The following is a 16,622-nucleotide window of genomic DNA, read 5'->3' as shown; positions in this document are numbered from 1 at the left end:
TCCCAAAATAAAGCACTAAGCTCATAAAAACAACATAAGCCTATTTGTGAGTCTATACAGTAGCAGATGAATCTGCTCAGAAATGAGCCTTTTCTTATTTCTTTTGTCTGTGGTAGTGGGGATTATTGATTTACAATAATAAAAGAAGAATTTAGTCTGAGCACTCACTACTTCTGAATTTAGCTTTGAGATGCTTCTAAAAGATACAGAAGCTTTACTTTTATAGTTGGCCTGCTGAATCACTTTTATATCTACCTTCTGAAAGCTTGTTTTGACTTTCTATAGCCCCCTCATTATTTTTGTTTTCCAATGGAAAGCAGGTTAAAGGTATTTGAGAGTCAGATTTCAAAAGAATAATGTTTTGAAACAATAATATAAAGGTAACTCACGGAAGAGTGAAGAACCAAAAATTGTTGTCAGTTCTGTAAAATCTGGCTCTCAGCCCAAATCCAATCATCAGTAAAAGAATCCTAAATTATCCTTGAATAGAACTTGTTAGTTTGCTTTCTCACTGCCAAACTGAATCTCAGAAAATTCTCCATTTGGTACTAAAAACTGACTTGCTAAAACCGTAGACATAAAAGGAACTTAGGCTCAATGGTTTCCCTCATTTGTCATAATCAGTAGAAACCTTGGGCTCTCCTAGCAGAGATTTGCAATAGAGCAAAACCTTGATACATAAGGCCATATAGTATGACGCTAAATGAAAGGCTCTCTAGGATCTAGAAACAAAAGCCATATAATGAATGATTGTTGTCCATAAGGTACTATGTTATCTCTCATCTCTTTTGTTGTCCCTTGGTTATCTCATATTGTGACAGTATCTCACTTTGTTACCTGATGTATCGGATATATTTATATTTGGTTATTTGAAATTGGATAGGGAAGGCGGGAAAACAAGATGAGGGGTGGGAGTGGGGGGGAGGGAAATGATGACCAAGACAGGTGGAAGGGAATCAATGCACCTTCTATCTGGCAAATATCATGTTACCCTTCTATTAATTACAATAAAAAATATATGAAAGAAAAAAAAAGAAAATAATTCCATGATGGAATTAAGACTGAAATTTGTTGTCCAGAAAGCCCGAAGTGAAGGGGGTGGGGAAGCCCTCCAGAATTTGTCTCTCCATTTCATTCTCTCCACATACAGAATTCATCACAGACCTGCATCCGGTTCATGGCTTCCCTGATTTGATCAAGATGGTGGGCAGAGCTGAGGGCCTCCAGCCGAATATCTGTTAGTTTTAACTCCTTTTCTCTGAGCTCGCTCTTGAGCTGCAGAATTATCTCTGCCTCGGCCTCTGTGCATTCACAGATCCTAAAAAAAAAATACAAAACACAAAATTCAGTGGTATGGGGCGAGTCAGATTAGTAAAAGAAATCCCTCTTTTAAGGGTTGAACTGCAAAAGTAACCAGAAATCATGGTCTGTTCACAAGACCTTGAGAAAGGAGAGAGTTCCAGCAATAGTAATGTGATGCTAAATCCCAAACTGCAGATCAGTGTCCTTCTTGATATTTTTTTCTATTTTGTGAAGTTTAAAAAAACAACATACTGTCATGTAATATAAAGTGATTTTAAATACCCTGCGTTGCAGGCCTGGAGTTCAGCTTACTGGTAGAGTGTTTGCCTAGCATGCACAAAGACCCAGGTTCAATTCCTTGGTACCCATACATAGAAAAAGCCAGAGTGGTGCCATGGCCCAAGTGGTAGAGCTCTAGTCTTGAGAATAAACCCAAGACAGTGCTCAGGCCCTGATCTCAAGCAGGACTGGGAAAAAAAATCCAGGGTTTCTGAAAGATACAGCCTGTGTGCTGTCCCTTAGATTTTAAACTCAAGGCTGGCGTTCTACCACTTGAGCCACATCGCCACTTCTGTTTCTCCTTTTTGTGTGAGTATTTAGTCTGAAGTAAGAGTCATCTAGATTATACTGCCTGAGTTAGCCTTGAACCATAATCCTTGGATCTCAGCCGCTTGAGTAAGGAGGATTAGAGGCATGAGCTACAAGTGCCCAGAAAATATTCTTTTTAAAATGTTATTATATCTCACAATGTTGATTTCTTGTTTTGTAAAACTGTACAAACAATAACCTTATTTGCCTCCACACTATCATTTAGTTGCTATGAAAACCTAACATAAACACTGTCAAGAATAAATTAGAGAGATCAGCTTGAAACATGTAAGTAATGGATGAGTGTTACATAATCTTCCTAGGGGCTCAGCTGATTTAGGCAATCACGGCAAGTGAAGCTAAGTCAGAGACTTCAGCCCACGCAGGCAGGGCTGTGAAGGTCATTTATGTTATATACTTATTTTGTGGAGAGCTTTGCATAAAATCAGACAAGAAAATCTGTTTATTTTAATTTTACAGTATTATCTCTTTGGATTCAGATTGTTGATCACAAAATGTCATGACACATTCTTCCCTCTTCTGTAAGAGGTAAAATTAAATAGTCACAGCATAAAGGTCCTGTTGAATCCATATTCTATAGTTGCCATTGTCATGGATATTTAAAAAAATAAAAGTTAAACAGTATATAAAAATCATACAGAATCATTTGAGCAGGTGGCTCAAATGGTAGAGCACAAACCTGGAGCAAAAGGAAGAAAAAGCTAGCTGGGTTCAGTAGCTCACGTCTGTAATTCTAGCTATTCAGAAGACTGAGATCTAAAGATCATAGTTCAAAGCCAGTCCAGGCACTAAAGTTTATGGGACTCTTATCTCCAATTAACCACTAGAAAACAGCAAGTGGCGCTAAAGCTCAAGGGGTAGGTCAGTAACCTTGAGCTGAAGAGCTTAGGGACAGTGTCTAGGCTCAGCGCCCAGGCCCAGAGTTCAAGCCCCACACCCGATCCAAAAAAAAAAGGAAAGGGAACAAAGCCCAAGCCTTGAGTTCAAGCCCTAGTACCAGCACGCACACACATGCACTGGTAATTACACACACACACACACACACACACACACACAAAGGAGGTTAATACGGTGGATTACCCAATATTCAACACAATGAAAGACAAATAGATTGCAGATTTTTTTTTTTAAGAAACTAAGTTTTCATTGAAAACAGAAGGAGAGGAGGCATTTGTGGATGGAATAGCATGCATGTGGTTTTAGAGAAAGCAGACGCAAACCCTGCTAGGTTAGAATTCCAATCTTGGCAGCTCTCGTGCATCATACCACATTACCGAGATCTATGCTTGTAGGTGACAGGGCCATTTTGCCTTTTCTTTGGTGGCCAGACCAGGGGTGACCTGCATGTGTGCACAGCCAGATAGATACGTGGATAGACCCAGTGAAAAAGAAGTACAATGATTAGAGAAGTGGAGAATGAAATCGAGGGGTACTTGTATTTTCACATACAGAAAACAAAACATGAAGCACATTCTCCCTATCATTCCGGGTGCGGGGAACCTGGAGAAAGGGGAACCTGGAAAGTGACACAGGTTCCCATTTAGTACCTACATGTGGACTTGGTCTGAGGTTGTATTTCTTAAACAGGTGGGTAGCCTGTTGGGCGAGACTTACGCAGAGGCAGATTGAGATGGCTTCATGGATCCTGAGCCACAGTCACCAGCATTATGACTCAACTTGGGGGAGGCTGGAAGGGAGGAGTCAGTAAGCTCTTCTATGTCCGAGTGAGAGGAAGGGGGTTTTGTGGACTTTTTCTTCCCGAAGGCTTGTTTGAAAGAGCTTCTCAGCTGAAAGAAGGACAGAAATTACTTTCCATGTCTATTTGTCCTAGCAGGACTTTGGCTTAGGGGTGTTAGTTAGCAGGTGCCATCCTAGCTACTGCCTGGGATCAGTATATATAAGCAGAGTATTAACAATTGCAGCATAGTATCTCTTTAAAACAAAACAAACAAAAGAGACTGCATTTGGGTGTTTTCCTTTTATCTCTGTATTAATCCAGCTCAGCGCAAACATGGAAAGATTTTTAAATAGTGCAAGGTCAAGGGCATGGCTGTCAGAGCACTCATTTAAAACTGAGTACCTTGAAGGGATCTCCACTCCCAAAGCTTTCTCTCTTCAAGGCAATTTGTTTTAAATGGCCACTTTAGCTCTACAATCAAGTCATATCCTGCTGACAGTACAAACTTAAAAAGCAAAATGAAATCAAATTCATCTAACACTTCATTAATTGTGATCTCCTATTCAAAAATTTTAAATCCCAGACTATTCAAAACCAGAATTGGTTGTCCCCTACGGTTCTATTCAGAAAGAGATTTTGCTTTCCTTTAAAATTTGAGATTAAAATGAAAAGACACAAAGAAAAGACATACAAGGTAATCTGTTTTTAAGAGGTATAAAAGCCTACTGCCAAAATGAATAGCATTCATGCCAAGGGAGGGATTTTTGTATAGATGCATGCCAAATTGTCCACCGGTCATATTCACCTCACTTCCTCTACAGTTCACCTTGCAGAAACATGAAAGAGTGTGGAATTACAAATCAAGGGAATGAAGGCTGATCAGTATTTTAAAATAAAACCTGCATAAACGTTTTTTTTCAAAACAAAAAAATATATATATATTTTTCATCATTTACAGAAAGCACTCCAGACAAGTCCTGAAAGTTTTGCTTCGGCTTTCAAGAATTTTGTTTATTGCATATCTATCTACCTTTGTTTGGAAGAAACAAAAGAAATCTTCCACTTCAATGTGCTTAGTCTGTCTGCAGTGACAGCTTGTTATCTTCGGTCATCTTCTTAGTGATTGCTTAACAGTACTATAAGTTATGCCAGAAAATATCCTTAGCAAATGTAGCAGTTCTGTGGAAATGCTTTTCTGTATTTTGACTGGGTTCTCTTAGTGAAAAAAAATAAGAGACACTAATACAGATGATATCGTATGGGCCATATTGTAAGACCCACTGACTCCAAGATGAATGACTTCTAAGATCTCTTTGCATCTTTATCAAATCCAATTATACATTTCATCCACCATCACCACTACCACCACCCTCCTCATCCTCATCATTACCATTACCACCATACACACATCATCACAACCACACCAAGACCATCAGTTATACCACTACTACCAATATTACATCATTACATCATCATCATCATCATCATCATCATCATCATCATCATCATCATCACCATCATCTCCATAATCTGATAGTTCTTTCTCTCCAGTCTCACAACTCTAACATGTAAGCTTTTCAGAACTAGAGCAGCCTAATCTTGGTGCTAAGGGCACCAGCTCTTTGAATAGACTTTGTCAACCACCATGGATTTCTAAAATCCCAAGGAAAATAAATACCCTTGACTTATAATGAAGCCTTGAATTATATAAATGATGGTGACTTACCCAGTTTTTCTTTTTCTTTTTCTTGGAGTCTGCATCATTACCACTGCCAATGCTGGAGTGGCTCGTGGCACTGTTGATACTAGACACACTTTCAGAAGAATGTTGCCTTCTGATGCGGAGATCTAGGGAGAAAAAAGAGGGTCAAATCCTGTCAGTTGCAAACTGGACAAAACCATCTGAGATGCTTTTGGAGAGGAAGTTAACAAGGCTTTATAAGATTATTCCTGGACAGTGCCCACATTTACTTTAGTGGACAGTTTTCTTCTACATTAAGATTCAACGGGGTTCACATATGAACGTGCAGCACTTGGGGGATTAAGGAGTTTTGAATTTTAGCCAAAAATGACATGTTAGGCTGGTGATTTCTACACAGTACCTGGGCCAAAATATACTTCCAAAAGGATTTATCCTGAACGACTTAGTTCCATGCAATAAACAGAAGCATATAATAGGATGAAAATTAAATCTGTCCTTTTTAATATTTGAACTTTGATGAGTTATCACAGCTAAATATATAACTTTCCATTTCAGTGAACTGTACCCCCTTGTAGTCAGTGCAAATGGTGAATGCCATATCGGCTCAGAGCAGAGGACACTGAAATGTAAAGAAGTTATGTAACTTGACCAAGGTCAAAGAAACAACGAGGGCAAGGAAATGGAAAGACTTAGAAAAAATCATATTAAGTGAAGTAAGCCAGACTCAAAGGAACTAAGGCTCAATGGTTTCCCTCATTTGTCATAATCAGTAGAAACCTTAGGCTCTACTAGCAGAGATTTACAATAGAGCAAAACCTTGATACATAAAGCCATATAGTATGAAGCTAATTGAAAGGACCTCCAGGATATTGAAATAAAAGCCATATAATGAGTGACTGTTGTCCTTAATGTACTATGTTATCTCTCATCTCCTTTGCTGTCCCTTGGGTATCTCATATTGTTACAGTATCTCACTTTGTTATCTGATATATTGGATATATTTGTATTTGGTTATTTGAAATTTGATAAGGAAGGGGGAAAACCAAGATGGGGGGGAGGGCGGGTAATGGGTACCAAGACATGTGAAAGGGTATCAATGTATGTGAATTAATGCACCTTCTATCTGGCAAATATCATGTAACCCTTTCATTAATTACAATTAAAAAAAAACTCATCATTCCTTTTCTTAAAACCTTTTAATGGATTCTAATTTTAATAAGAATAGAAAAAAAACAATGGTCCAAATTCCCAGGTAATCTGCCCAGAATATATCTGTTCAACTATATTCTGCTTATTTCACCTTTACTCATTTTTCTCTGCTGCTCATTGCACTTATCTCGTCCGTGCTTGGATGATCTCTTGGAAAGCTCTTCCTATGACACTTACAAAATGACTTCATAATTATTCTTTGAAACTTCCTTTAAGTATGGCTAAAATGGAAGTTTTCTTTTTTATGACCCTGCAAACTCCAGCAGGATACCCTCTTCCCTGGTACCCTCTTTATTATGGGGCCCTGTTGCCCTGCATCTTAGCAGTCGCATTTGTCTTCTACTCTCCCATTAGAGGGCATGTTCATTGGAAAAAGAACTTTTTCCAAGTTTGTTTGGTTTTCTCTGACTGCTCTTATTCAAGGCCTGCCTAGAAAATGATAAGTGGTATGTGATGAATATAGTTGTTAAGTTCATTTATTCTAGATATTTATTTGACAAAACTATGCTCACTTACCATTTCTAAAATGAATTTAGTACTGATGGCAATTACATATATATGTACATGTATAGTTGAATTGTATCTAGTGTGCATGTGTGTGCATCTGTGTGTTACTCAGGACCTCATTCATACATTTTTGACAGGTATTTTACCAATTAAGCCACATCCTCAGACCTTTTTAGCTCTATCATCTTTCAAGGTCTAGTTTTTAAAGTTATTTTCAATGTCTTTTGCATTATTTCATTTTTAAGGTCTTTTTGTACATTTTGTCTGAGGTCAGCCTCGAGTATGATCCTCTTACCTATGACTTCTGTGTGGCTGGAACTATAGACCTGTCTCAGTTGGTACTTCTCAAATAACAACAACAAACTCTTCAGTGTTTAAAAACTTTAAAATTATTTTAAAATGCAATATTTTATTTGGAGAAAAAAATCTACATAGCTCAACTTTAAGCCTTATAACAATTATCTTTGTCACAGGTGTTTAAAGTATCTGTATAAATACATACCTAAACATGTATCTTACCTTAATTAGAATAAATTGTGAGCCATATGGAAACACTCATTCTTAACTTTATATTTAAGATATGATAGAGTTCAAAGTATATATCAGATGCTGAAATGTTTTTGAAAGTGAAGACATATTATTTCATTATGAACTTTTCTCATAAATCAGACATTGTTAGTAAAACACATAAGAGAAAATAGAATGACAAATTAATATATTGGTATGTGATTTTACCAAACTTAAAACTGTTTATAAGTGTTGTTTGAATCATTTTAAGACAAAATATGTCAAAGGTGTCAAAAGCTAATTTCAACAGGATTTCAGAATATAAATTTGTAGGCCACCTAATAACCTGAATAACCCATAAAAATGATAAGAATAAACCTGTTTCTACAAGTAACAACTGTGGCCATTAAGATATAAATGGCTTTATTTTGTTAAAAGTAATGTAATTTTAATAGTTCAAAAACATCATCTCTATGTACTATACAGTCAACCCTATACAATTAATCACTAGTTTAAGAAGTGGAGATCTCGAATATTTTCAGTATTTATTGACTGGGTATGAATTATTATTTTGCAAAGGAATTCCTTTTGTAAAAAAATTCCAGTAGATACACTAAGCTACCTGTTGACTAAGATAAAAGGAATCCTTTCAGAAAGTTTCACTTCAGTGGACTTGTGCTGTATTAAAGAAGGGATTAAGCCTCTCTAAATCCCTTCTGGACCTATTTACTACATGAAGATTTAGAACATAAGCTGCTTTATTATAGCTCTAAGATAAGCTTTAAATATGCAGTAATTTTCCATGTGGCATATAAATTAACTCCCCCACATGTAAAGTTGCTAAATTCTTAACAGAAGGAGCCCACAGAAAATTCGACTTCCAACTTTGGTATAGCTAGCTCACTTTATATTTTTCCCCTAAATTTTATGTTCAACTATGTATCTTTAATACGTTATTCTGTCCTATAAAATGCAAAGAAACGTTCCTTTTTCTATATGGATCTGACTGGGATTATTATGCAATAAGATGTGTCAGATGGCTAATCAGGAGGCTGAGGTCTAAGGATTGAGGTTCAAAGCCAGCCCGGCATTACAAAGCACGTGAGACTTTTTTTTTTTTTGCCAGTCCTGGGCTTGAGCTCAGGGCTTGAGCACTGTCCTTGGACTTTCTTAAGGTTAGTACTCTACCACTTGAGCCTCAGCACCACTTCTGGCTTTTTTTCTATGTATGTGGTACAGAGGAATCGAACCCAGGTCTTCATGCATGCTAGGCAAGCACGCTACCACTAGGCCAAACTCCCAGCCCCCATGAGACTCTTATCTCCAATTAACTACTAGAAAACTGGAAGTAGCGCTATGGCTCAAGGAGTAGGGTGATAACCTTGAACTGAAGAGCTCAGGGATAGCACCCAGTCCTAGAGTTCAAGCCCCACAACCCTTCACTCCCCCTCCACAAAGATTTACCAGATACATATGTACTAACAATAATATCATCCACAAGTTGAGAGAAAGAGTGTGTGTGTGTGTGTGTGTGTGTGTGTGTGTGTGTGTGTGTGTGTGTGTGTGTGTTACAGACTTGAATGCCACAGGGTCAAATTAAATGTTATTTGATAATGAAAGCAGCCATTCTGAGAGTTTGGAATGCATGCATTCCACTTTACACTGAGAATGCACTAAAAGAAATAAAAGCCATACCTTTGGGAGGATGGTCGGGACCGTTCAGTGCTCCCTGGATGGCTGCCTGGGCAGCGGAGTTCTGGGCCTTCAGCATCTCAATGGTTTCCCGTAGTTCTATAAGCTCAGATTCCTACAGAACGAACCACGTTTGTAAGCTTTAATATCTAGAGACACAATGAAATGTGCTTGTTTACATTTTTTCCATTGTGTGGGTTAGTACCCACATGTAGGAGGTTTGGATGCTTGGATGATCATGTTAAATTGCATTCATGACTTTGTGAGCTGAAGTTAAACAATTTTTGAAAATGTTCATATGGTCTTCTAAGATGTCCTACATAGCTGGAAGTAAAGGTACATACCTATAATGTCAGCTGTGCAGAACAACTAGTGAGGAGGTTCACTGTTCACAGTGTGCCCTGAAAAAAATATGAGGTCCTACCCCAAATATAACAAAAATAGAAAGAGCTGGGGGTGTGGCTCAAATGGTAGTGTACCTGTATGATAATCATGAAACTGTGAGTTCAAACCTCACTTGAAACAAACTAAAAACAAGTAGTCTACTCAGTCTTTAATTCTCTTACAGAGTAGCTCAGTTTAGATACCAAAATTTGTTAATATTATCTATGTTGATATTAAACATACAGAATCTCAGTACTGCCTAGTGCATTGCACTGATATTTCTGTCAACTGGAAATGTCCGGTTTTTGTCTATGTGTGACTTCAGATTTTTTCTGAATATTGTACTGTATATTCTTTGGTACCTTATTCTATGTATACAAATGTAAAACCTGAAATATTTCTCTAACTCAGCTCCCATCAAATGTCATCTTATAGAATTTTGCTGGCATGTCAAGGTCCTCATAGTTTCTGATTTTTTTTTTAATTTACTAAGATTTCTAGCATTAGGATCCAGGCTCATTCAGCTGGAACAACACAGAAATATCAAGAGAAGTATCTGTGACTCTTGCTTTGCAGGTCACATACACCTATGGAATTATGACAATGAAACATCTCTAGTATACTTAATATATGCTAATTCAAAAATTCAAAAGCTAAAATAAAAACAAATGCAATACACAGTCCTCAAATAATATCTACATTTGCAAGGACATCAACTTAGAAATACAACTTTTATAAAATGTTCTTTTGAAGCTAAACAAACTTTAGTGCTATGTCCTACTACAAATTACTCTATAAATTTAGTCTTTCACGGGTATTTAAGTAGAAGAGAACCAAAATAAAGCATAAAAAGAGAAAAACAGAAGTGCTGTTTCACTATACACAATATTTTCACCAGATGATGAGTGACAAAGACAGCCCAGGTTAGCCTTAAAACTTCCATCTCAGGACCAGTGTTGGGACTACAGGATTGCACTATGTGCCCAGAAGTGTGTCTTTCCTGAAGGTGATGCAACCTTAAAAATTACATCTTTGTCAAATTCTTAGAAGTAGAATGCCTTGGAAATGTATTTATCATTCATCATCTTATCTAGTAGGTTTTTCAGAAGGCTAAATAATCAGGCTTGAGATCTTTACCTCATGGTTTATCCTTACCAAATGTCTCCCAGAATATAGGACTAAAGCTATAGAATTTCTTTGACCAAACAACAACAACAATAAACAAAATCAAAACCTACTTAATACACAGGAATGTCTAATGACAATTTGAAAAATTGAAAAAATAAGATAGACAAAGTTAATTATCTTTATTTGCCATTTAAAATAACCCTTTATGAGATAATGTCTACTAGAAACTCCACTTTCATAAGAATTACTGAATTTTTAAATTTAAATATTAATTTTCTGGAACAAACACCAGGATGCATGTTAACTTTTAATTAAAAGTCTGATTTTCATCCTTTAATTTGAAATCAGTGATGCTTATACTGTGTATTAAAAATCTGCTGAAATATTTGGTTGTATTTTTAATGAGGGAAATTTAAATGAGATCTTATACAAATATCTAAAAATTGAGCTTATGTTTTGAGGTAGCTTACTCATTTCCATGTCAACATTTTACTCTCATCTGGTAATGTCTTTTCTGGAAACTTCAAATAAATGACTAAAAAGAGAAATGTTCAGGAAATGGTGCCTTTTAGAGTACTGTACTTGATATCACATAGAGGAAGGACCAATAAAAGTTGTTTTCTAAAACAATGATCATAACAGGTAATTTTCTTACATGATGTACTTCTGTAAACCAAAGGAAAATTAACTAGGTAAGAAATACCTTTACTCTCTGTCTTGGGAAAAATCACATTTGTGAAAAAAGTAGTACAGGTGAATTAGTTCCATCTCTTTGAAAGAACTTTAGTATAAGCAAAAACCTGATGTATTCCATAATGTTTAATTAAAGATAGCTATACTCTACAAAGATTGACACAGTCTGTTTGAATCTGCTCTTAAATCTTCCCATGTCTGCAAAATTTCCCTCTTACATTTTTATGTCTGTTCATGAGATCCTAATTCCTTGCCATTCAGAGTCAACTGATCATCTCTTCTTTCTGAAATTTTCCATGCGATTTCACCCCTTGCTTTAAATACTTCTCCCTTACAGGCTTATGTCCTATCACAAAAAAATAGAAATACCATTGTGTGTGTATGTGTGTTTGTGTGTGTGTTTGTGTGTGTGTGTGTGTGTGTGTATGTGTGTGTGTGCCTCCAGACAATTTATTTCATTTGACTATTTAGTTGTTTGAAAAATAGATCATTTCAATTGACTTTTGATCTCATTAAGATGAGGACTGTTTTGCTAAAACGTTCAAAAGATGCATTTCTCTTTCACAGAATAATACTAATCTTCAACTTTACAGTGTGTGCCTTTTATTACTTTTTTATAGTAATTAAGAGAGGGGTTACATTTATATTCGCCAGATAGAAGTATTAGTTCATGCACAATGATATCCCTTCTCATGTTTTTGTGCCCATTTCCCTTGTCCCACCCCCTCTCCTCATCTTGTTTCCCCCTTCCCTTTCCTATTTCAAATAAACAAATGTATGTACAATATACCAGATTACAAGGTAAGATATGTAACAGTATGAGAAAGAAGGCTTCTTATCACTTAGAAAGAGGGAGACTATTTAAAAATATTAAAAGCTTTATTTCTTTTTGAAGGTAGAATCATCACTTTTCAATAGCAATCAAGTTGTTTTTCTCAACAGTATTATATAGATGAACATGAAACATTTTAAGCATATAGACGACTGAGATGAAATAATTTTCTCATAGTTTTCTAGTCTATTTTATTTTTCTGATTAGCTGATTGTTCATATTTGTTTTTTAAGATGTATTTTATGAGGCTTTTTATCAAGTATGGAAATTGTAATGTTGTTTCCAACTACAACCATAAATTCATTACAACAACTACTACTACTACTGCCACGTCTGATGGGAACTTTGGATATAATCTATAATTAGAAATGAGATAGCTAACTATTTCTCTGGAGTTGCACTTTTAAAACATTTGTACGTCTTAACATAAAATGAGAAAAGATGAAAAGACCAAACTTGCCTAAATTGTTAGCTTCAGCATTTTCTACTTTCAAAGACTTGGCTTTCATTGTCCTCTTTCGATAAGTTCATGTTCATCTAATTACTGACAAAGGTATTTCATAGGGTGGAGAATGAACAGGCTTAACCTGTCTGCACTCCATTACTTTCACAAGATGATAATTCTCTGTCCTACACTAATCTCCTCTTCAAGAATAATCCAGGTAACCTTAATATATATATATATATACATATGTTCATTTAATATCCCTGACATTAATTTGAATGTCTTCTCAATTTTCAATTCCTAAATATTATAGTAAAGAAACATTAGCAAAGTTGAACACAATGATTTAGTGGTATTTTTGGAAAACTGAATGTATCAAAATACCTTTGCCATTTTTCCTTATTGCAATGATTTGATTATAACCTTTCTCAACTGGCACTTTGTGAGAAAATTCTACACACTGCCTTGAATGAGGTCTAGCATGGTTTTCCTCTGTTGCTCTTAAGCAGGCTGATTCTGCCTCTGTGAAATACTCTGCTACAAATCCCTCAAATGAAACCTCCTCACCTTCCCAAAGCTGACATGCTCCTTTCTGCCACTACCAAATGCATGTATACATGCATATAGGTACATGTGCACATATATAAGTATTATAAAATCCATGTGGGTATCTAAACTCCAGTAGTTCATACCTGCAATTCTAAGTTACCGAGGAGACTGAGATCTGACAATTTTAATTCAAAGCCAGCCAAGGAAAGAAATGGATTCTTATCTCCAATTAACCACAAAAAAAAGTCAGAAATAGAGCACCAACTCTGAAGGAAAAATCTAAGGGACAACACTTAGATTTGGTTGGGTTCAAGTACCAATACTAACACACAAGAATGTTGTGTACGATTTTCTCTCTGTGTACCTATGTGTGTGTGTGTTCCTGTACAGGTTACCCAGATCATGTCTTCAAATGAAAATCTGAAAAAAAAAGCATCATCTCATGGCTCTAATTCAGCAGCAAATGGATACGGTGGGATGATTTTCAAGGCACTAGGTCTTAGGTATTATTTAATCGTGCTGTGAGATGTGTTCTTTTCCTTTCAAGCCTCACTGGAAATATCATACCTTTTGTTCCGCTGTCATGGTTAGACTCTGCAAACGGCCAGTCATATTCCCTAAACTCTTTTCAAAAGCTGCCACAAGATGAGCCTGTGAAAAAATGGAAAGAACCCATTTAAAATGTCAGGATTTCGTGTGGATAGATGAAATCCCTTCATTTTGCAAAATGCTTAAGTTCAGGTAAGTACCAGGGTCATCCTGGTTAGCTCTCTACCGTGACTCTCCTTCAACAATAACTTTCTAAACTTTGGCTTCTTAAAGATCAGGGTTTGCATCTCTTGACATTTACTGTGAGTTCATCCCCCCAAAAGGGGATGATATTTGGAAAATAATCACACCTTCTGACTTGCACATCAGACATGTATTTGATATCCAATACACTGAATAAAGTTCTGAGCTGCCTAGTTTTTTTAACAAGAAAGCCCAAAAAGAGGTCACGGAAGTAGTCCGTGGACAACTGTTTCTCATTTTTAGACTTCTAGGATGACCTTTGAAGATATTGTTAGCTCTCCTAATGTAATGATACTCTCTGTTCAAGTGTTAGACATCCGCTGACAGCTCTAATGCTAACTTTTCTCTTTTCCTACTTTACAAAGAACTGAATTGAGATTTGCCTCCACTTTTTACTCTTTCATAAAAAAGACTTTGCTTCCTGCTCTTTATTTCCTTCAATGAAGAAACTCCAGGTAGGCCAGTCAGAGAGGTCACATTCTATTTGAATTTTAGCATTTGTGGATTTGGGAGGGGGTATTTAAAGTTTCAGAAAAATTATGCACATCACAGTACAATTGGTGTGACAGAAGTGTTTGACAGTCTTATTACAGCTCTAACATAGGATGGTTCGGTTCACATGTCATTCTAGGACAGCGTGAACTCTGAATATTAAGCGTGAGGAGGTGACTTGGTCTTTCACTAGGGTTTGAAGCACAGTTATAGGTACACACATCACCTCACAATTCCAATTTTGTGTCCTTAGGTGGATCTAAAGATTGAATATTTTCCTAAATCAATAATCAACTACTTCCATAGGCAAAAATTCCTTGATAAAATCACCCAGAAGGAAAAGCATGAGTAGACTACTTCTCCTTGTAAGTGGTAACATCTGGAAAGATGAGGAGTCTTCTGTTAAACAGAATACAGTCCTCATAAATTTCCATTACTCTATCGGTAATAGAAGTTCCTTCAGTTACCAGCATGATTTAAAGATGGCATTGTTCCTTGTTCTGAACTCAGACTCATTCTGGGGTTTCTGTACTTGATACTACATAAGGAGAAAAAATAATTTGTAAGAAGCTATGACTATCAAATTTCAATCCTTCAGGCCCATTTTTATTTACTTGTTCCACTTGCAGCCTTCCTTTGCCTTCTTTTCTCTAGGCTGTTTGCTATCACATTGTCTCCTCTCTTTCTCCTTTCTTCCCTCCCTACCTCTTTCCCTACTTCCCTTTTCTTTTCCTCTTTCTTCCTCCTCTCTCTCTCTCTCTCTCTCTCTCTCTCTCTCTCTCTCTCTCTCTCTCTCTCTCTCTTCCTCTGTCTCTTTGTCTCTGTCTCTGTCTCTGTCTCTGTCTCTCTCTCTCTCTCTCTCTCACACACACACACACACACACACATATCCCCACGATCCCACGATGATATAAATATAACCTTGAGAATTATACATTCATGTTTGCTAACATCTTTAATTGAGAAAATAATACTCTAAAAATACATCATTGCATAGCAGAAAAGTTTTTCAGGCAACAAAGACTATCACCTCCTTGGTAACCTCAGAAATAATCCCATTCACATTTTATGTCAGTTTTCGAAGTTGCAAAACAGGTACACTATCATCTATAATTCATATAATTATCTCAACACTACAAACAATTCAAATGTAGTGGTAAAAATGAACACATGTTTGGATAATATTTCCTTCAGGACTTAAGTTACAAAATATTTTTTCTACAAATGTCTCTCATTAAAATCATATACATTTGTTCTGTTCCTGCTCACTTTTGGTACACCCTGTTTTGTGGGGGAGACGGGAAATCTGCATCAAGAAGTCCAGGTAGTGATGGTAAGGGCAGAGAGGCAGAGAGGAGTCCAAAGCTTCAGAGCAAAAGATAGCAAATTGGTATTGAGCTCGAGACTGACAGCATATGGCAAAATAGCAAGAGCTCTCTACCACCCTCTCCCCACCCCCCTGGCTTCGAACTCTTCTGTTCCTTAGGTCTGGGCTCAATGCCACATGTTCTCCTTTATTATGCTGACTCTGCTCTGAGTACACTCTGCCACTGGCACGAGGTATTAAATGCCTGTTAATATAAATGATGGTTTTTAATTGTCATTATTTTTCTATTCTAAGCTGTTTTGGTGCCAGCCAAAAGTGTCTTCTTTTAAACTGCTATTGGAGCCTGCCAAACTGTTCATAGAGAACTGTATCTCATCTACCATGTAGCTTTACCATCTGTATTCAAGTGAAAGTTTTATTTTTTTAAGAATTAATTACATGCTTCACTAATTGCTCCTTACATAGAGTTGCAAATGGCAGGAGCATGAAACTTTTATCTTCCTATGTGAAACACCAATAGATATTATGAGAAACTTACCTGCAGGAGTGACAACATTGTTTTAAAACAGAGAGAGAGAGAGAGAGGGGGGGGGGAGGGAGATTGAGAGCGAGATGGGAGGGAGAGGGAGAAGGAGAGGGAAAGGGAGAGAAAGGACTCATTGTAATCTTTACTGTTGTTGCAGTCTAACAAGGAACAAAAAAAGCCATTTTAAATACATTGTGAATGTATGGATTTGGATCTTCATTTTATTACTGAGGAGAAAAATTTAACCT

At 36.7% G+C, this 16,622-nt stretch overlaps 1 protein-coding gene across 1 annotated transcript in view; it reads right to left on the bottom strand.

The window, feature by feature from the left end:
* Nav3 (neuron navigator 3) overlaps positions 1-16,622 on the bottom strand; it is a 253,484-nt gene that overhangs the window by 29,265 nt on the left and 207,597 nt on the right. The window contains exons 23-27 of the mRNA XM_090328294.1: positions 13,805-13,888; positions 9,210-9,321; positions 5,316-5,437; positions 3,526-3,698; positions 1,165-1,318 (exon numbers count right to left, since the gene is read on the bottom strand). Coding sequence (XP_090184420.1) covers positions 1,165-1,318; positions 3,526-3,698; positions 5,316-5,437; positions 9,210-9,321; positions 13,805-13,888 — 645 coding nt within the window. The remainder of the gene's footprint in view (positions 1-1,164; positions 1,319-3,525; positions 3,699-5,315; positions 5,438-9,209; positions 9,322-13,804; positions 13,889-16,622) is intronic.

Source organism: Megascapheus bottae, chromosome 2 (assembly GCF_031878675.1).
Source record: "Megascapheus bottae isolate mThoBot1 chromosome 2, mThoBot2.hap1, whole genome shotgun sequence".
Lineage (NCBI taxonomy): Eukaryota > Metazoa > Chordata > Mammalia > Rodentia > Geomyidae > Megascapheus > Megascapheus bottae.
This window is presented reverse-complemented; position numbering and strand designations above follow the sequence as displayed.